At 43.0% G+C, this 21745-nt stretch overlaps 1 protein-coding gene across 4 annotated transcripts in view; it reads left to right on the forward strand.

The window, feature by feature from the left end:
- Positions 1–21745, forward strand: part of MAP3K20 (mitogen-activated protein kinase kinase kinase 20) — a 150710-nt gene that overhangs the window by 12343 nt on the left and 116622 nt on the right. For 2 of the 4 annotated variants that reach the window (XM_069982943.1, XM_069982945.1), the window contains exons 1-2: positions 6499–6622; positions 9352–9544. In XM_069982943.1, the coding sequence (XP_069839044.1) occupies positions 9386–9544 (159 nt within the window). In that variant the 5' untranslated portion in view covers positions 6499–6622; positions 9352–9385. Of the gene's footprint in view, positions 1–6498; positions 6623–9351; positions 9545–21745 lie in introns of those variants that run through there. The other 2 variants (XM_069982942.1, XM_069982944.1) reach the window with 1 other exon arrangement.

Below are 21745 nucleotides of genomic sequence, written 5' to 3' on the forward strand. Positions count from 1 at the left end.
CGTCAATCTTTTGGTCAGTAATTTTTTTTTACCAAATTGAGGACTGGAACTAACAGGGCAAAATTCTAATAGAAAGATTTCGACAGCTTCTGTGTTTTAAATCCACCAAAAGACTGAGGGGAGTACTATGTGTGAACATGGCCTTAGGTTAGTGTCATACAGAGAATTTTTCTGCTGTTTTTTAAATTTAGTTTATAGAAGGGGAAAAAAAACTGAAGTTGATTCAAAATATAAAAGAAATTCTTCTCTTTCCTTCCAGATCTACTTGTGGCTTTGCCTCAAAAACTACAAAAACACTAAAAAACTAAACACAAAAAACACAAAAAAAAGGACGTAAATTTAAAATGTATATATCTTTCTGACACCAATTGATTTTAAGGAATAAAAAAATATCTGGGGTATCCCTTTAAATTAAAATATACTTAGTTAATGGAGTGTGCTTTTGAAAACCAAGGGGGCCATTTGTAGAGTCATTTGCTTAGCTACAGCGCCACCAGATGGTGATTTTTTGTATATGATACATTTTTTGTATATGATAAATAGTGAGCGCATCATCATAAGTGCCCGTTGTGTGATTTGGAGCAGCAGAGCGCCCATTCAGAGCCCTTTGAGTTGGGCAAATTTAATTTTGCTATCCTTGTACATCCAAGTACACTGAGGAGGAAAGTGAAAAGGACTTAAAGGGGTTTTCCAGGCCACACAAATACAGATATCATTGTACTGGGACAGCAATGAATGGGATTGTGAGATAGAACTGCAATCCTTTGGATTAGTACAAGAGGTTGGACCTCCACTGATCATACATTGTTGGTGCATCCAAAGAATAGGCCATCACTTGAAAATTCAGTGAAAAGCCTACAACACAATAATAGAGGAGACTCTAACATGCGGCTGTCACCTGTGGGGGCCTTTTGTGCCCGTGGTGAGTGGTCGGAGCAGCCTCAGGACCCCCGGCAGAGGGCATTTTCCCCCTTCATCACGTCACGACTCGGGGAAAAATGCCTGTCCTGGCCGATGGACAGCCTGCTTAGTCAATTAGTGACTAGAGCGCCGTCCCACCGTAGTCACTGACTGACTGAGCGACTAGTCCATCAGCCAGGTCGTGACATGGAGATCCCGGAACCCTGCGCGGGTCCTGCGGCTAGTCCCGCCGCTCATCGCGAGCACTGGGAAAAGTAAGTTGTTACTTGTAATCAATTTCCCCCCTGCCCCCTGGAGACTGACGGCTTTTAGAAATTGTAGGACTTCTCCTTTAAATTATTGGACATCGTTGATTTTTTTTACCAGTTGAAAAAAACAAAAAAATAAAAGACAAAAAAAAAAACTACTACAGTGAGTGAACATGGGCTGATAACTTTTTTAACCTGTTTGTGGGAAGACAGCCTAACCCTACCTATAACATGGAACTTATGGCCAGTCCAGCGGAGTTCGTGGACAATAGCTTTATTCACTTACAATGTGACTCATCCAGCATCTCCACCCAACATCTGAATGACATTATGCAAATCTCATGGTATCAATCTGCTAAAACCTGTAATCTTATTATGTTAATCAATAGGCGCTCGCCACAAATGTTATAGCACACATCTTTATAGCCAGATAGCTCCAGATTCCTGCCTGTAAAATAACATTGTTTGCTCATTGAGAGTTGGCATGGGGGAGCATTGAATTCTTCAGCTCGGCTTGTATGGACGTACCCGAGCTACATGCAGCTACCTGTCCTGCTGCTACCGTTTCCTCTAACAAATGGCATCCTCTAATGCTGCGTTTGCACAAAACGATAATTGGCCCGATCGTACGATTAACGATGTCGGAGTAACGATTTTTTTTTTTCATAACGATCAGTGTTTAGACGGTACGATATATCGTATGGAAAATTCGTTTTGTGATCGCTTAAGCCTATCTCGCACATAGGAAAAATCGGTGAACGACTGTTTACACGGAACGATATGCGAATTTTTTGCAAACGACGATTTTAGAACATGTTGTAAGATCAAAATGAACGATTTCTGGTTTAATTGTTCGCAGCGTTTACACGTATGATTATTGTTCGAATTCGATCGTTATCGTGCGAATTCGCACGATAATCGTTCCGTGTAAACGCAGCATAAGAGAGGGCAGTTATCAGCCAAATGGATGGACATCACCCCATGTAATAAGGCCAGTGATCAGCTGATTACCGAGCAAACAGTGCTGAGTGACTATGGCACTTGTCACTCTGTCAGGGCAGGCGTGGCGAGTCCACAAACAGGAACCTGGCACTTTTCACTCTTTCAGGGCAGGCAGGGTGACTCTACACCGGCTTTGACCTCAGTTACTCCTGTGCTGCGAGTGCATAGCATAGTATGTGCTAGTGCTCTGTGATGTAGACAGTCTCCTTCATGGAGGTCACTATGCAGAGGGGCAAAGGTGGCGATACAGCAGAAAGAGGCGCTGCAGTCCTTGGGCACAGGGGACCCTATCACACGCCTCTTTTGATACTATTTAGTATGGAATAAAAGTGTTTTTTTTGCAGAAATAAAGACATCAGCACCCATTTTCCAGATTTATTATGCTGCAGTGCTGCTAGGTTCAGAACCCTCTTCACTGTGAATATATTTGGTCATTGACTTAAAATCGAGCTGTATGATCAATGGGTCTCAAATAAAACCTTAAAGGAGAAGTCCGGCCGTAACAATTTTTTGTCAGGCGGCAGGGGCAGGGTGTAAAATGAGCATGATTGATTTCTTACCTCTCCCTATGCCCATGATGTGCCGCCTTACTGATCTCGGGACCCCCGCCACAAGGCATTTTCCCCTGAGTTGTGATGATGTCAAAAATCGGAGTAAAATGCCCAACCCGGCTGATGGCCTGGCCGCTTAGTGACTGCAGTGGTGTCCTGCCCCAGTCACTGGCTGAGCGGGCTGTCAATCATGACATTGGCTGAGAAGAAGATCCCAGAGGCCAGCGGGGTCCCAGAGCGGCGCTCTGGCACTGGACAGAAACAGGAAAGAACAGAGTGAAAGTCAAGCACCGCCAATAGTCCCATAGGCTCCCAATGAAGTGGCAGTGCTCATTCTAAGCAGGTCCCCTCAGGACCCCTGTACTCCCTTCCCTGTGACCGCCTTCGATCAGGCTCGTCTTGAGGATAGGTGATTAGTTGTCATTATGGGAAAACATCTTTCTTTCAGCAGACGCAGCTAAATCTCGAAGACAAGCTGGAGTAATTCTGTGTGGATGTGGAGCGGCACAAGCCCTGTGGCGTGATAGAATTCGAACATTAACATTTTTTTAGAGCAACTCATTGAATTTAAAGGCAGGTCAGGTGAGGTCACTGGGAATCATTCTGGAACCAGACTATAATTACATCGAGTTTTATAGACCTAACAAGGCCACCATATTCAGTAATCAGTGCTCTATAGAAGTACGTGGGGAGCATCAGGAATGGAAATATGTCAGTCCGGGCCAAGAAGTACATTCTCACTAGTTATTTCTACAACTGTTTATAAAACCTTTGTCTGGAGAAGAAGACACGGGATGTTATTTAAGGCTGTGGCATCACTGGACCGTTACTTCTCTACATGATTTTCCCTGGGAATTGACTTGGAAGTAGAATCTGCGTTAGGTGCCTGATCTGCTGATCACACATAACTAGCCAGAAAACGTCATTATACACACGTATCTGTCCAGGACAAATAGAAGCCATGTTATGGCAGGATGTGATTGGAAGACGATGCAGTATATGTTGGTGCTATATAGAGATAGGTTCTTATTTACTACAACTCATGCTGCGTTTACACGTAACGATTATCATGCGAATTTGCGCGATAACGGTCGAATTCGAACGATAATCGTACGTGTAAACGCAGCGAACGATCGAACGACGCACGATAAATCGTACATTTTGATCTTTCATCAGGTCATCAAATCGTCGTTCATCGTACGCGAAGAATTCGCAAATCGTTCTATGTGAACAGTCGTTCGCCGATTTAACCAATGTGTGAGATAGGCTTAAACGATCGCAGTGCGAATATTCGTACGATATATCGTACCATCTAAACGCTGATCGTTATAAAAAAAAAAACGTAAATCCGACATCGCTAATCGTACGATCGGGCCAATAATCGTTACGTGTAAACGCAGCATCAGATGGATTTATACTTAATTATTAGCGCCCTATTTCCTTATTGTTAGATAATGTGGGGAAAAAAGCCACTCCCTGGATTCAGGATGATTGTGGTTACATTCCAGACATGTGGATTCATAGTCCAGTGGCTGCTGGTTGGAATTGGGTGCAAAGTCTAAAGCAGGGGTGTCAAACCTGCGGCCCACCAGCTTTTACAACACTACGGCTTTGGCCGTCCAAATCATAGAAATTGTGGTTTTACAACAGCATTCCGGAATTTTTTGTTATTTGTCCCCCCGCTGTGCGCTTGGGTGTATACTCACCAGCGATTATTGGTGTCCTGCGGCGCGGTTTCATTCGGATCCTGCAGCGTCGGTCAAAACCGGCACGCGTTCACGTCACCGCTCTTCTGACCCCTCTTCTGTCTTTATGTCGATTGAAGGTCAGAAGTAACGCTCTCCCATAGAGGATGCATTGGAGAGTGTGACTTCCGGCCTTCAATGGAGACATGGAGACAGAACAACGGTAATGTGAACATGCTTTGGATTTGAACGGTTCCTCAGGACCAGAACGAAGCCACACAGCGGGACACCGATCATGGCTGGTGAGTAGAGATGAGCGAACCTGGAGCATGCTCGAGTCGATCCGAACCCGAACTTTCGGCATTTGATTAGCGGTGGCTGCTGAACTTGGATAAAGCCCTAAGGCTATGTGGAAATCATGGATATAGTCATTGGCTGTATCCATGTTTTCCAGACAACCTTAGAGCTTTAGCCAAGTTCAGCAGCCCCAGCTAATCAAATACCGAACGTTTGGGTTCGGATCGATTTGAACCCGAACCCGATTCGCTCATCTCTACTGGTGAGTATACATGTCAGCAAGCAGCAGGGGAACAAATAAAAAAAAATTCTGAAATCCTTCTGATTGGTGGGACCCCCACAATCCAGTCTCAGGAATGGGGTATTGAGTCTTCTGCCAGGCTAAAACGGCAGCCATGCATGTCCACCACAACTCTATTCATTGGCTATATGAGAGGCTGGAGATAGGGTGAAGCTGTACTTGGATATTTCCGGCAGCCCCCATAGACAGAGCAATGTTGAGCATGCTTGAGCACCATTCAGTTCTGACAAGAGACTCAGGACCCTATTCTTGAGATTGCAGGGGGTCCCGTGTGATCATACACATATCCCCTGTAGATAGGGGATAATTCATAAAAATGGGACAACCCATTTAATTCCTGCAAGGATGTATAGATTTGGTTGCAGGAAGATCACTGGGTCAGGGTCCCCAGAATCATCCCAGATTATTGCCAGTAGTAGCAGGAGTCAGGAATGGAGTCATAAACAGGAGAACGGTCAGGATGCAATGGGATGGAGGATGAGACGGGTGTAGTAAAGAAAAGCATAAGACATAAGAAGAACCAGCAACAAATGAACACACCCAAGGATGAGGCAGATGGGATAACCAGGAGCAAGGTCAATTAGGCAGAATCAGGAAAGGATAGCACAAGGAGCGAGAGACAGTACAGCGCAAGAACCTCAACTGCAAGACTGGACAGTTCCTTTTATAAGAGGTCACAAGATCTGATGATTTCTTCAAAATTATAATTGGAGCAATACAGTAATAATATACTGTACTATGTTTCCCTCATGCATTTTGTACACTTTAAGGCCAAATTCACACTATGTAAAAACAACGTCCGTTTTTCATAACAACGGCCGTAGTTGTTCAAACAACGGACTTTATTTCACAACGGTCAGATGTCTCCCTCCTGTGCTGCTTCTCTGCTCTCCCTTTATACTGTTTAATTACAATACTGAATATACTGCAGCCTCACCCCCCTCCTACCCCTCCTAATTTTCTCACTCTATGCTGATTTGGTGGGGGAGGAGTTCCAACTATTTACAGAGAGCCTGCATAGGATAAAAAGTTTTATATATTTATATTTTTAAATTTTAATAGCAATGTTTACAATGGTTATGGTTGCTATATGTCAGTAAGTGATAAATGATGGGGACAGGCATTTTATTCTGGATAGCTATAAATAGCGAGGGAACATGACACATGTCATCTGGTGTAAACGTAAGGCCCATTCTTGGAAGCATACCTCATGCCCAGGAGGGGATGGCTCATTACGTCAGCAAAGAAAAGTCACTTCTAATATTTGCAGAATTTACATGGTGGCATCTAAGTGTCTTCGGTAAAAGGATACCAGACTACCGTATGCCCCACTTTCCCGGATGTGAACACAGCTAATAGTGTAAATGAGCCAGAAGGTTCATGCATCTGACTGTATTGTGAAGTGAGAACAACACGGGGCTATGGCATGCCTGACATTCCAGAACAGCTATGCGAGCTGACAGTGTGCTCTCCAGTCTCCAGCACTTCTCCGCAGATCTCCTGGCACACTCCTCGTAAAACCGTGCCCTCTCCCAGCAGAGACGTCGTGACATGGAGTAATCTGCCATGTGTCTCCTGGGATAGGACTCGCAGGGTCTTTCTTCTCGAGATTTCACTGTAAGTTTATTGTTTTGGCCTTATTTTAGTCTGTATTATTTTTAGCCAAGTTGGAAAGAGTTTTGTGTGCAGAGTTACTAGGACTGTTCTGTAGTAAGGAAAGTTAATAAGAACCTTGTGGTCAGCACATAGGGGGAGGCTTGGAAAGTATTTGCATTTATTTGCAGTGAACATAGGCGTGCAGAATTGGTGTATGGTAATAGTATCGGGTAGTGCTGTGTAGTTATTGATCCCTGACATGTTGTACTTGCTGTTTTTTTCTGTTTATTATAGCCTTATGCTGGTTTCGCTTTTTTTTTTTTGGGGGGGGGGGGGGGGTAACTGCCATTGCTGCTTTTGTGCCAAAACCAGAAGTAGATCCAACAGGAAAGAAGAGTACAAGTCCTTCCTTTATATTTTCTATCCCATGTGTATCTAATTCTGGCTATGGCACAAAAACTGAATTGTTTAAATAGGACCCATGGGGAGAGATTTATCAAACATGGTGTAAAGTGAAACTGGCTCAGTTGCCCCTAGCAACCAATCAGATTCCACCTTTCATTTTCCAAAGAGTCTGTGAGGAATAAGAGGTGGAATCTGATTGGTTGCTAGGGACAACTGAGCCAGTTTCACTTTACACCATGTTTGATAAATCTCCCCCATGGTTTCTCCTGACTTGTTTATCCTAATAAATAATCGTATTCCCCATAAAATAACAAATCTGGGACATCTTTTCTTGTAGCGCTGTGATGTGCCATTCCTCTATTTTTCTGATTAGTAATCTTTGGCTAACTAGACAACTAGGTGTTACCGATTGGGGGTGTGCTACACTGTCTGATACTATCTAATCAGAGCTGATAGTGTAGGGACATGCCCCTAACTCGTAACACCCAGTTGGCTATTTTTCTAAAAAAAATAGGATAGTTGAAGAACAGCACAACACAAAGCTTTAAAGGGGTTGTTCACCAAAAAAATTCTTTCAAATTAACTGGTGGCGGTAAGTGCCAGAAATCTGTAATTTACTTCTATTAAAAAAAATCTAAAGTCTTCCAATACTTATCAGCTGCAGTATCGGCTGATCGTTCATTTAGGTTCAAAAATCATCGTTCGCCACCAGCGCATCGTTATGGTGGAATAGCGGTGCGCGGCGACTGGCGATTTCAGTAGCATCATACATTACCTTTCCGGGCTGCAGGTCTTCTCCTTCTTCCGGTCCCGCGCCGCATCTTCGGAGTGGGGCTGTCTGAACTGACAGACCGTTTAGCCAATCACTGGACGGAACCGCCGCGGTGATTGGCTGAGCGGTCTGTCAGTTCAGACAGCCCCGCTCCGAAGCTGCTGCAGCGCGGGACTGGGAGAGAAGGAGAAGACCTGCAACCCGGACAGGTAATGTATGAAACAAGGGCTGCAAGGACATCGGTAACGATGTCCCTGCAGCCCTTGCTTAACGATCATCGGGGCCGTGGAATAGGCCCAGTAAACGAGCGGCGATCGAGCAGATCGGTGCTCGTTTACATCGTTGATCGGACCCTGCTCGGCCCGTGGAATAGGACCCTAATTCTCTTCCTTTTATACAAGAAGGATACCTGGTACCTGATACCTGCTAACTTTAATAAGTTTTTGTAGGCACACTAAAATAATACCAAAATACAGGCGTAAACGAAAAAAAAAAAAAAAATGGGTGGGTCATAAATAATGAGCATGTTTTTTCTCACTTCACCGACTTCAGTGGTGCACATTAATATCTTAAAAGTTACACAGGGTTTGCATGTGACTTGTATTTTAAAAAAATCCAGTACTTACCGGCTGCTGTATGTCCTGCAGCAAGTGGTTATTTTTTCCAGTCTGAAACGGCGCTCTCTGCTGCCACCTCTGTCCATTAAAGGAACTGTTTAGAGCAGGATGAATGTGCTATGGGAATTTGCTACCGCACTGGACAGTTGGAGATGGCAGCAGAGAGCCCTGTGTCAGAGTGGAAAGAATACATCACTTCCTGTAGGACTTACAGCAGCTGATAAGTGCTGAGATTTGTAAATAGAAGTAATTTTTTAAATCTATATAACTTTCTGACACCAGTTGATTTAAAAAAACGTTTTCTTTTTTTGGAATACCCCTTTAAATAAACTGCAAAAAAATTAAAGTGCATGAGATAGTCAAAAAGACTCCTAGTAGGCATACAGGTAGAGACTTAGGATTGGGGTGGCCTATGAGAGCCACAATGAGGGAGATTACATGAAACAACTGGCCATGACCACCACATACCCAGGGAGCTATGGCTACAAAGGGAAGTGGTGGGCGATCTGCAGTTAGAGCGGATTCCAGTACTTCTCAATATTAGGTCACTGGACAGTTTGGTTCTTCTCTATGGCTTCAACCAAGAGGAAAAACAGGCCTCTCATAGGCTCATGTTTCAGTCTACCTGACATCATCCGTTTCTAGTAAAAGACTCATTGGAGACTCATATAGGAACTTAGGTCATGAGCAGATATATAAGCTGCTGTTTGTCATCACTTTCCCTGAGGAGAGGAGAAGCATGGTCATGTATGAGGCAGGCTTGGTAGTAAGTATCTAGCTATGGATGCTATCTCTAGTATGTGGGCAACTAAACCGTAAGTGACAAAAATAACAGGCATGGAGGCGGGTAGGCCTTACAGGCATATTGGTAGAAGTTTATATGTCTATGCTGTACTATACTGTAATGTATGTGGCTGATATACTATGTCTGATAACTACTTGTGTGTGTCTTCCAGGTCGTACCTCAGAGCTGCTCTTCGTCATTATGAGATGTCGTCCTTAACAGCCTCCTTTGTACAAATTAAATTTAGCGACTTGCAGTTTTATGAAAGCTGTGGAGGTGGAAGCTTCGGGAGCGTATACAGAGCAAAATGGCTGTCACAGGACAAAGAGGTGGCGGTGAAGAAACTTCTGAAGATCGAGAAAGAGGTAAGAGTCATTGTGAAGTTAAGAGAAAAAATACAATGGGATCTCTTTGGGAAGACCTTCCAAAGCTGCTGAGTACAGTGGTCTTTTGTGGGAGTGGTCTTATAAAAAATGGCCACTATGTACATATAATGTATCTTGAAAATCTGGCCTGGATAAGGAGGTGGTCTACGTTTGAAAACAGGGTGGTGTTAGGGTATGGTCATGCGAGGAGTGACCTATGCCCATATGTCTCATATGTCTTCCCATACTTATCAGCTGCTGTATGTCCAAGACAGAAACTGTCCAGAGCAGCAGCAAATCCCCATAGAAAACTTCTCCTGCTCTGCACAGTTCCTGTCCCGGACAGAGTTGGCAGCAGAGAGCACTGTGTCAGACTGAAAAGAAAACACCACTTCCTGCAGGACATACAGCAGCTGATAACTATGGGAAGACTTGAGATTTTAAAATAGAAGTAAATTACAAATCTGTATGACGTTCTAAAACCAGTTGATTTGAAAGAAAAAGATTTTCGCTGGATAACCCCTTTAAGGGAAAGTAAACCAGTCAACAAATTTCAGCCGGAATATCCATACCGCATATGATCCCTTATGCTCTACTCATTTTGGAAGCATAATAGATACATGATATGACTGCGCACGCAATATACATAATGAATGTAGACATTTCCATGATTATTCCCGTAAATGACACACATGGTTCTCACCCGACCACGGAGACTGAACAGATGTTTCATTGGATTGTATATATAAGACATATTTCCCTGATGTTCTGAAGCAATAACTACCCTGTTTACTGAGTACGGACATTTTTACACACATATCAGCGATACAGAATTCCTTGCGGGTGTACACTGGTGCAAGGTGCATTGTCTTACACATACGTCGGTGGGCTTGTATGGCTAAGCACATGAAAGTGCTCTATGTAAATCCATTGATAAGCATGGGGCGGCTGAACAGCCAGCTCTCCAGATACACCTGTGCTAATGATACCTGTACCCGAGACTAAGCCAAGAAGTCATCCCTCCGTCGGCTCTCGAGGATAGAGCCGCGGCCTACGTGAGCTCAAACTGCTTTATCCCGACTTGAAGCTTAAGAACACAGGTTTTAACTCTGCGCCAGGTCTCCGAGACATTTATTATATATTGAAAATCCACAACGACCTAAGGGATTCCCCAACGTTAAGTATTAGTTATAGAAGACGAGTCATGACAATCGGAGTGGAATAAGAAAAGTTAAGCGGGATCATATATATCTGCATGGCAGCTTGTTCTTTATGATGAAAGAGATTGGAATAGAAATTTCCGGAATAAACTTTCACTGTCTGGAGGGAGCAGCTGGGTGGCAGCTGGCCAGACGGCAATGGCCTAAGCTTAGAGATAGCCGGATGCAGCACGATTCCTGGCACAAGTGGGGGCATGACATGGCCAGCAGGATTTACTTTACTCTGTGACTTGCACTTCTTTCTTCTCATGTATTGGAGTTTATTTTGTCGTCCTTGAGATTCGGCCGCAGCTTGTTGGATGGTTCTATGAGTCCCATTCGGGTGATATCTGTTCCACATTGGAGAACAAATGTTTATGTTCCATTGTGTCCCCCAACTCTGGCGGAAGCCATACAGAACCGATATGTACTAGGTGTTCATTTTATTGTGTTAACATTTCATTGTTAAAGTAGACATTCATTTAAAAGGGTTACACAGGGTTAGGCTGGGTTCACATTAGGTGTTTTTCATCCTTTTATGCAAAAACGGATGGAAAAAACGGATGCAGTTGTGTACATCCATTTTCAGCCCTTTTTCAATTGACTTCCATTATAAAAAAAAAACAAAAAACATCACAGTGCGTCCGTTTTTTTTAATGTACACAAAAACATTTTTGTGTACGTTAAAAAAAACAGATGCATTTTGATCCTTTCTTTATAATGGAAATCAATGGTGCGCACAAATGCATCTTTTGTTACAAAAAACCTAGTGTGAACCCAGCCTAAGACAAACATTGCTCCCGCTTTTTCAGAAACAGCGCTACTCTTGTCTTCAGTATGAGTGCGGTAGTGCAGCTTAGTTTCATTAAAGTGAATGGAGCCAAGTTGTAATATCACGCACAACCTGAGGACGGGTGTGGTGCTGATTTTTTTATTTAAAGGAAGCATCTAGTTTTTTCTAATCCTGAATTACCCCTTTAATATACAGTGTAGATTATCTGGTGATTACATCATCAGGCTTACCTACATGATGACAGGGATCCCTCATAGTATCTCAGGTGTAGTATATACATAGTGGTGACATTTATGAATGTTACGGCATGGGTGTACGCTAGGAAGAAGGCGCAGATTCTCCCTAGTGTACGCCTGTTGTATCCCCTGCTCGCTCGATGGGGGGGGGCAGATGAAGCACGGCAAGGCGCGGAGGAGGCTTTCCCTCCTCCAGGGCTGCATTTATCATGATCACAATAATGGAAGCAGGACTAGATTTGGTACGCCAAGTGCAGGTACTGGTGCCTGGTCGGGCGGATTCACTAAAAGGCGTGAATTTGACCGAGGAAAAGGGGACGAGGCCTAGTTTAAGACCCCCAGTATCTTAAAATTACTGACCATAATTGCAGCACAGACCATCCTAAAAATGTCTGTGGGAGCGTCAGTCATTTTTGCGGATCCGTAATTTTTACAGATGAAACGTCCGTAACGTCCTCAAATCTGTAAAAAATACTGATGAGTAATCACTTTAAACCATTCCCACCTATCACCTTCCCCTTTTTTGCTGATTTGCATATGAAATACGGATGCAATATTTCGCGGATTGCGGGCGAAGGTTGCAGATGATTGCAGACATCACGTACGGCCCTGAAGAACTACTGACCATGTGAATGTAGGGCAGCTACTCTTATGTTTGGTACCCAACAGACACACACCAATCAATCTATTGTCATGATCATTCTTAATACAAATGTACTGTAATAATAGGCGCCTGGTGTGAATAGGCTCCTACAGTGACCGTGGGAGAGGATAGTTTTTAGAAAACTGTCACTGACATTCACATTCCTGTAATAGTGAAGACAGCTTTTTCTGACATTTTCATGGAGCTGGTGCATTGTATGTAGGTGACTACTTATGAATGTCTGACCCTAAAAGTATGGCACTGTACTGGCAATGTACTGGCATAAATCAGAGGAAACCAACGGTGCAGTAGTAACCAGCAGAGATTTTCTCACTTTTCAGTTTTAGCACCATCTATACAGACCTAACATGGACCCAACTTATAGTGGTACTCCAGCAAAAACCTTTTTCTTTCAGATCAGCTGGTTTCAGAAAGTTATATAGATTTGTAACTTACTATTTAAAAATCTCATGTTTCCCATACTTACCAGCTACTGTATGTCCTGCAGGAAGTGGTGTATTCTTTCCAGTCTGACACATTGCTCTCTGCTGCCACCTCTGTCCATGACAGGACTTCTCCACAGAAGGCTAGGTTTTCTATGGAGATTTGCTACTGATATGAACAGTTTCTGTCTGGGACAGAGGTGGCAGCAGAGAGCACTGTGTCAGACTGAAAAGTATTCACCACTTCCTGCAGGACACACAGCAGTTGATAAGTACTGGAAGGCTGGAGATTTTTAAATACAAGTAATTTTTTCAAATCAATATAACTTTCTGAAACCAGTTGATTTGAAAGAAAAAAAATTGATGGAGTACTCCTTTAATGTGCTCAGTTCTCCTCACCCTGCCTGCTGTTATGTCTCTGCTGCTGATTGATCCCATACTATATCACTTGTTCTCCTTGTCCATTACCATGTACAGGTTGTCTGCTGTGACATATTGTCCCAATGATTCGGAGGCATTGCATAGATAAGTGCAGTAGTGTAACCACTATGAACAGTGCATTGCGTCCTGTGCGCTCTATTTCTAGACTAGAGACATCAGAGATTACAGAGTCATGTGTCACATGTACAAATGTGGTGGAATTTCACTTTCAGAACACTCTCCTATCTTTCTATGGCCTTCTTTTGGCTTATTATGTAAATATTATGTAATTTATTTCCATCCAACATTCTAACCAATCCTTGTCTGATTTTCTACAACCCCTCCACACTACTGAACCGTATTGTAGAAGTTCCTGCCCGTCTCGTGGTCTTATAATTGAGGCACCAATTATTGTAGCTTTAGCAAATTAGGAGGAATACTGGTGCTCTAGTGACCCCTATTGGAGATAGCTACCAGGTACGTCAGGGCCTGACCCCTAAAAGCTCTTTCACCTGCCACCTTTTGTAAGAAACTACCCTGTAAGTCAAAGCTTGACTCCTAAAAGTCGCTTTTAGCGGTGGAATATTGCCTTCTCCAGGTGGGAGGGCACATAAAAGCCAGTATTCTTCATTCTGGAGGGGAGCTCATTTGCATACTTCTTTCCCAGGGAGCATTGCCAGGGTTTAAAGGGGCAGTTACCCCCCCCCCCCCCAAAAAAAAAAAAAGAAAAAAAATATATATATATTTTTTTTTTTTTTTTTTTTTTAATCAATTAGTGCCAGAAAGTGTTAGAGATCTGTAATTTGCTGTAATTAAAAAAATTCAAGCCTGCCAATACTTATCAGTTGCTGTATGTCCTGCAGTAGGTTGTATTCTTTCCAGTCTGGAGAGCAGAAGAGGTTTTCGATGGGGTTTGCCTCCACTCTGGACAGTTTCTACACAGACAGAGGTGGCTGCAGAGAGCACTGTGTCAGACTGGAGAGAATACACCACTTCCTGCAGGGCATACAGCAGCTAATAGGTACTAGAAGACTTGAGATTTTGTAATAGAAGTACAAATCTCTGGCACTTTCTGGCACCAGTTGATTTGAAAGACAATTTTTTTTGGTCAACTACCCCTTTTAAAAACTTTCTATGCCAACTTGGCAGTCTCCTCAAGGAGACACATTACTTGAATTCAGCATCTGAATCCAGTAAGAAGTTTTAAGGCATAACTGGAAATGTAGGCCGAACCAGACAACTCTCCAGAAGAGTGACTGGCTTAGCTTACATTTCCAGCCATAATCTATGACATACATTATGGAAAAGCTACTTCTAAAAGGTGGCATCAGACGGCTGTTTTGCATATTCTTCTTCCCAGAATTCCCAGTTAAGCATGAATAGCCTATAAGACCCCATATATTTTTATTCCACAAGGAGAAGCATCCCTGTGTTATTTCTGAACATACAGGTTGCAATAGCTGCTGCTTAAGATCTATAAGGGAAAGAGGATGACAGATCATCTATTTTGTGATGGATGGGGCCTACGTAGGTGAGACTTCAGGGTTAGAGTTTTCCAGCTTTAGCCTGAAGTGTCACTTTAAGCAAGATAAAAGGAAGCAGTCAGCACCAATATCCGCAGTATTATACTTCAATCCACCTTTCTCTATTCACATAGGATTACACAATACCAGTAGCTGGGTAAATATTTATCCTGGAATGGCTTTTAGCGTCACAGGAAATTAACAGGAGAGGTGCAGATGGTGAACGACAAGTGCGGCCGGGCCTGGGGATAAACAGTGCGGACAGTAAAGTACACACACTGTATGATGCATGGGAGATAACACTGCTCATTCATGGTGGGTTTTGACTTCTTACCCATTGAAGTCAATAGGGAAAATCTGCAATAAGTCCAAAGTGTATTTACCAGCAAATTATTATGCTGTGCATTTACTTCTCGTGGACATCAGTATTATTTATATCACTCTATATTAGAATAAGTTCACACTGTGTTTTTCCATCAGTTTTACTGTTTCAGTACATTTAAAGCATACCCGCCACTAAAAATAACTTTTGACATGTTATACGCTATTGATCAGAGTGGGTCTCACTGATCACACCCGCTCAGATCAGAATATATAGCAGAGAGAGATTGGAGAGATTGCGGCATTGCGATACTATCCCCGGCCAGCAGCGCAGACCATCAAAATTCATAATGAACGTCTATGGGAAACTTTGACGTTCTGAGCTGCCGGCCGGGGAGTTGACGGCACTGCCGAGATCTTTCTCTTGCTATATAGTCTGATCAGTGTAGGTGAGATCAGTGACACCCACTCTGATCTATAACTTTTGACATGTCTGAGGACTCTTATGTCAATAGTTATTTTTAGTGATAGTGCCCATTGAATTTTCACATACAGAAAAACATGGTCAACCACATTTTTGTGTAGGTAAAAAAAAAAACCAAAACATCTGTTAAGGTCAGTTTTTTTTTAATAATGTAAAGCTGGGTTCACATTACGCTTTTGTGTAATGTTCCATTTAATGGATCCGTTTTTAAATAATGGTTAGGGTGGGTTCACACTGAGGAGTTCTCGTGGAAAAGTTCAGGCGGATTCCGTTGCTCGTACCTGCTCACAGCGGCGCATCTCCGTCCCCCCAACCCCCCCCCCCCCCCCCCATCTGCCTTCTTTCGGAGGAAGGTGGAATCCGCCGGACCATAGAATGGAGTCTATGGCACGGGCGGAGATGCGAGCCGGTACGAGCAACGAAATCCACTGGAACTTCTCCGCACAGATTCTGTAGTGTGAACCCACCCTTACTTTTAACATACAGATAAAGGTGGTTTTCCAAAAAAAAAAAAAAAAAAAAAAAAGATCCATTTCGAGATCCTTTTTTTTTTTTTTTTTTTTTTTATAATGGAAGTCAAGGGAAAAACTAATCCAAATGCATGCACACAATTGCATTCGTTTTTGCATCAGTTTTTTCCCCATAACACGAATACAGTACAATACATTAAACACATTGCTGTGCGAACCGAGTCCAAGTCAATGGGAAATGGGTTCTGCAGTATGGCATATAACAGCATCTGTTTTTACCATCAGTTTTTTCTTTTTAACGTTTATGTTAAACCAAAAGAAAACCTCAGTGTGAACCCAGCCTTACAGAGTTCTGTAAGGCCCAGTTCACACTACGGTATCGGCGCCGAGATTCCGTGCAGACTCGGTGCAGCATCCTGCCTTCTATCAGTTTGAATGGGAGGGCTCGCGCCCCTCTGCTCTCCGTGCCTCTCCGCGTGGGGAATTTTTTGTATAATTCTATTCTGCGAAGGATTGCTACATTTGTTTTGTAAGATAATTTCATTGGAAAATTAATAAAAATATATTATTTTAAAAAAATCCATAGGGTAGAAGATAACAAACTGATCCCTTGGGGTTCAACTGCTGGGACCCCACCGATCCTGAGACTGAAAATGCAATTGTCCCTGCAGTAAATTGAGCACCCACCATGCCTGTGCTTCATTCACTGTCTATGGGGCAACCTCCATAAGTGCTGAATTCAGAAACGTCTTACAGCCCCATAGAGAATAAGTGGAGTGGGGATGTACTGGCACAGCGAGCAATCCGTTTTTTGTATCACAGGAGCGGTGGGGGTCCCAGTAGTCAGCCCTCTAGTCATCAGTATGCTGTCCTAGTCTAGACTATGAATAAAGGATGACAGGCTAAGATGGGAATACACTTCTAAAGGGGTTATCCAGTGCTACAAAAACATGGCCACTTTCCCCCCCTCTTTTGTCTCCAGGTCAGGTGCGGTTTGCAATTAAGCTCCATTTACTTCAATGAAACTGAGTTTTAAACCCCACCCAATGTGGAGACAAGAGAGGGGGGAAAGTGATCATGTTTTTGTAGCGCTGGATAACCCCTTTAACCCCTTAGTGACCCATGACGTATCTGATACGTCATGGTGCCGCTCGGGGTGTTCAGAGCGGGGTCCCGCCCGGACCCCGCTCTGAACGGCGCTGATCCCGGCTGACATGTGCAGCCGGGCAGTGCCTCTATTAGCCGGCGCGGCAACGGGACTAATTAAGCCTCTAAGTGCAGCTGTCAAACCTGACAGCTGCACTTAGAGGCTTCAGACCTCACGTCCCTGGTGTCTAGTGGGACGGATCGCATCGCGGGGGGGAGATCCGTTCTTCTGCCCGTGCCGGGCCCCAGCGTCGGAATGACGCTGATCCCGGCTCGGCAATAGATTGCTATGGCCTGCAGCAGGCCATAGTAATCTATGACCGATCTAATCGATCTTTGCTGTGTATATACACAGCATTGATCTCTATGAGAGATCAGTGCTGTCTATATACAAGCCCCCCAGGGGGGCTTCTAGTTACAGTAAAAAAAGTAAAAAAGTGTTTTTATTAATAAAAAATGCCCTCCCCTAATAAAAGTCCAAATCACCCCCCTTTTCCCATTTTATAAATATAAATTAATAAACAAATAAATAAACATATTTAGTATCGCCGCACACGTAATCGCCCGAACTATTAATTAATCACATTCCTGATCTCGCACGGTAAACGGCGTCAGCGCAACAAAAATTCCAAAGTGCAAAATTGCGCATTTTTGGTCGCATCAAATCCAGAAAAAATGTAATAAAAAACGATCAAAAAGTCGTATATCCGCAATCAAGGTACCGATAGAAAGAACACATCATGGCGCAAAAACTGACACCTCACACAGCCCCATAGACCAAAGGATAAAAGCGCTATAAGCCTGGGAATGGAGCGATTTTAAGGAACGTATATTTGTTAACAATGGTTTGAATTTTTTACAGGCCATCCGATACAATATAAGTTATACATGTTATATATCATAGTAATCGTAACGACTTGAGGAACATGCATAACAAGTCAGTTTTACCATAGGACGGACGGCGTAAATGCAAAACTCCCCGAAATCAAAACAAATTCGTTTTTTTTTTCAATTTGACAGCGCAAATGATTTTTTTCCGGTTTCGCAGCATATGTTATGGAAAAATAATGCCTGTCATTGCAAAGTACAATTGGTTTCGCAAAAAATAAGCGCTCATATACGTCTCTAGGTGAAAAAATGCAAGCGCTATGGACTTTTAAACTTAAAATGGAATAAGCAAAAGCGCAAAAACGAAAATAGGCTTTGACCTTAAGGGGTTAAGTACACTCTCGCCTCTTTTTTTTTTTTTATTATTACTGGGATGATAATGTTGTTTTTATTGTTTTCATTACCTTTTTTGTATTTTATGTTGTTGTTTATGTATGATGTTTAAGCACCCCCACTTTTCTTTCCACTTTTGTTTTTTTTTTATTGTTCTTTTTATTATCCACAGTACTTTTTTTTTTTTTTTTTTTTAGTTCTTAGGATTTGTTATTTATATCTTATGACATTGTGTTAGTTGTCAGATGCGTCTCTGCTGCTTCTGGCTTTGATTTAATTTCTATTGTTTTCATCCCGCTTTAGTAAAAAATAAAACCATCTGTTTTTATATGGCACCGTCATAGACTTCATTCATAAAGACTCGATTGGGATGCTTTCCACTTTTTTTTTCTTTTTCAATACAAAAGACCTCTTTTACTTTGGCACCATGTAGTATGACATGCTGGGAGTTGTAGTTTTATAACAGCTGGAGAGCCACAGGTTGGAAATCATTGTACTAAATGAATAACGTGACTAATGGTAGAAAACAACCGGAGTAAAACACAACATGAAATGGATACCGTCTTCTGCTGCGACTAAATATAGCGATACAGTACAAGGTTTAACAGCAAGTGTCTAAGCAACTGCTTGAAGTGGGCAATGTAAAGAGGCCAATGCTTCAGATAGGGAAGGTGTTGTCTGATATCACATTTATAGTGCGCTGAAGTCACAGTATCACTATGTCTGTCTCTTTGATACTGCCGAAAAGAGTTTTATTTTCAAGTGGCGCCGCAGACGTACGAAGAAAAGTATTCTGGGCTAAAAAAAAAACGCTAAAGCCTTGTGTATATGGCTATATATCATAATAGGGTGATTGTAGAAGTGCATGGGACTTGCACTTTTTCATTAAAATGCGCCATAGATTACCATGTATATGGCGCTATTCTCCCCTAGAAGAGATGTTTGATGGAACATACTGGTCTGTGAAACTCCAAAGAGTGATATCAGTAGTTAAATTGAAATAATAACAGTGTAAATGGTGAGGCGGGGTATTGAGTGTCCAGAACCCCCATCGATGGGCCAATGTAAGGAAACCCCGATCCTGCAAGAGCATTATGGTCCTTTCACTTTTACGAGGCACAGTTCTGTACTTTGGGCATCATCTGTATCTGCAATGGCAGCCCAATGCATTAAAGTGAATGGGACAAGCTGCAGCCATTACTGGAAGTACAGAGCCTGCAGCGCTTGCACAAGCACAGTTTTCCCTTAAAAGAGAAGTCTGACCAATTTAAAAAAAAAAAAGGGGTAGATTTATCAAACACAGTGTAAAGTAAAACCGGCTCAGTTGCCCCTAGCAACCAATCAGATTCCACTTTTCATTCCTTACAGACTCTTTGGAAAATGAAAAGTGGAATCTGATTGGTTGCTAGGGGCAACTGAGCCAGTTTCACTTTACACCATGTTTGATAAATCTCCCCCAATATTTATAAATTTTTCATATTTTTTTCAGGATACAAACATGGTGGACTTATTTTCACCTGGAGATAGATATAAAGAACAAAGCTGACTGGTCAAACAGTGACCAGAGGCCATACAACATTGCTATACATATATTGAAACAAAATTATACCATTCCCACCCTTTCCCCCCTCCCTCCCTTGCTCGCGGTCTCTTACAGCAAAACTTTCATAAATTGGAAACATCTAGATGTTTTTTTTTGCTATCAGAATTCCACATTAGTTTTAGTCTGTGATCTTCAGTTTGCCCAATGTACCTGCCGCATCTCTTCGGATTTCTCCGCTAGATAAGAAGCTACAAGTAAAAGTTTTCCACTTTGTCAGTTGCTCTATCGATCGTGATGCCTCCATTTGATCAAAATGCAGATATTTTTTGACCTGGTTAATGACATCATCAACCTGTGGCATCTGGGGGATTAACCACTTAGAGAGCACACGTGGCATAATGTGGACATCTTGTCCTCAGATTAGGGGAAGTGGAACAGGAGAGTTAGGGTCTAGTCACACGTCAGTATATTTTCCAATCCGCAATTTTGAATCTGTAAGCAATCTGCAAATTTTCATCCGTATTGCATCCGTAAATACGAACCCTATAGAGTTGTATTGGGTGTGTCAGTTACTGTCCGTACTAGGGCCTGTCCTTTTTTTTAGCGGAACGGATTGCAGCCCAGTACACAACACAGATGTGTGTATGGGTCCATTGAAATACATTAGTCCTATTTTTCTGCGGATCCGCAATTGCGGACAGGAACAGGATGTGTGAATAGGGCCTTAAAGGGGTTATCCAATGCTACAAAAACATGGCCACTTTCTTTCAGAGACACGACTCTTGTCTCCAGTTCAGGTGCGGTTTGCAATTAAGCTCCATTCACTTCAATAGAACTGAGCAGCAAAACCCTGCCCAAGCTGGAGACAAGAGTGGGGCTGTCTCTGGACGAAAGTGGCCATGTTTTTGTAGCACTGGATAACCCCTTTAATGGGTCTATGGATATAGATATCTTGAGTTTGTGTAATGATAGCTCTTTAAGCGTGACCCAGAAGTGTCTAGATAACATGCACGTAACAAGGCAGTCTGACCATTTTTAAAATCTGGCAGCTGGCAGGGGGAGAGGAGAATTTGGTAATGAATAGGAACTTACCTCCCCCATGCCCGGGGTGAGTGACGGGACCGGCCTAGGGACCCCTGACAGAGTTCCCCTTGAGTTCTGATGGACTGGCTGCTCAGCCAATTGGGGCAGTGTCCCGCCCCAGTCACTGACTGGCTGAGCGACCAGTCCATCAACTGGGTCGTGACGTGTGCAGTGCCTGGCAGGGGTCCCAAGGCCGGTCCCGCCACTCACCGCGGGCATGGGGGAGGTAAGTTCCCACTTTTTTTATCAAATTCCCTCCTGCCGGCTGCTGGATTTAAAAAATGTCCAGATTTCTCTTTTAAGTCAACTGATTGGCGGTGCTGAAGGACCCGTATCAATCTGATATTGATGGCCTCTTCTAAGGGTACAATGAGTCACTTCAATGAAAAACTTCTTAAAAATTGTGATTGCTATTGCTAATAGAACAATTTTTACACAAAAAAACATTATTAAAGTGATACTGTTACCCTCCTTATTCTCGCTTAATTTTTTCATTGGTGGACAGTGTCACCTAGGCGGGGCTTCATGGCACTTGGGTCACATCTCCCGGCTGGGGAGAGGGCCCCCAACTCTAATGAAGCCCCGCCTAGGTTACACTGTCCACAGTGTCTTAGTTCAGAAATAATACACACCAGATTGGAAGGACTTGGGTCATCTAAGAAAAAAGGAGAGACCA

Source organism: Dendropsophus ebraccatus, chromosome 9, assembly GCF_027789765.1.
Source record: "Dendropsophus ebraccatus isolate aDenEbr1 chromosome 9, aDenEbr1.pat, whole genome shotgun sequence".
NCBI lineage: Eukaryota > Metazoa > Chordata > Amphibia > Anura > Hylidae > Dendropsophus > Dendropsophus ebraccatus.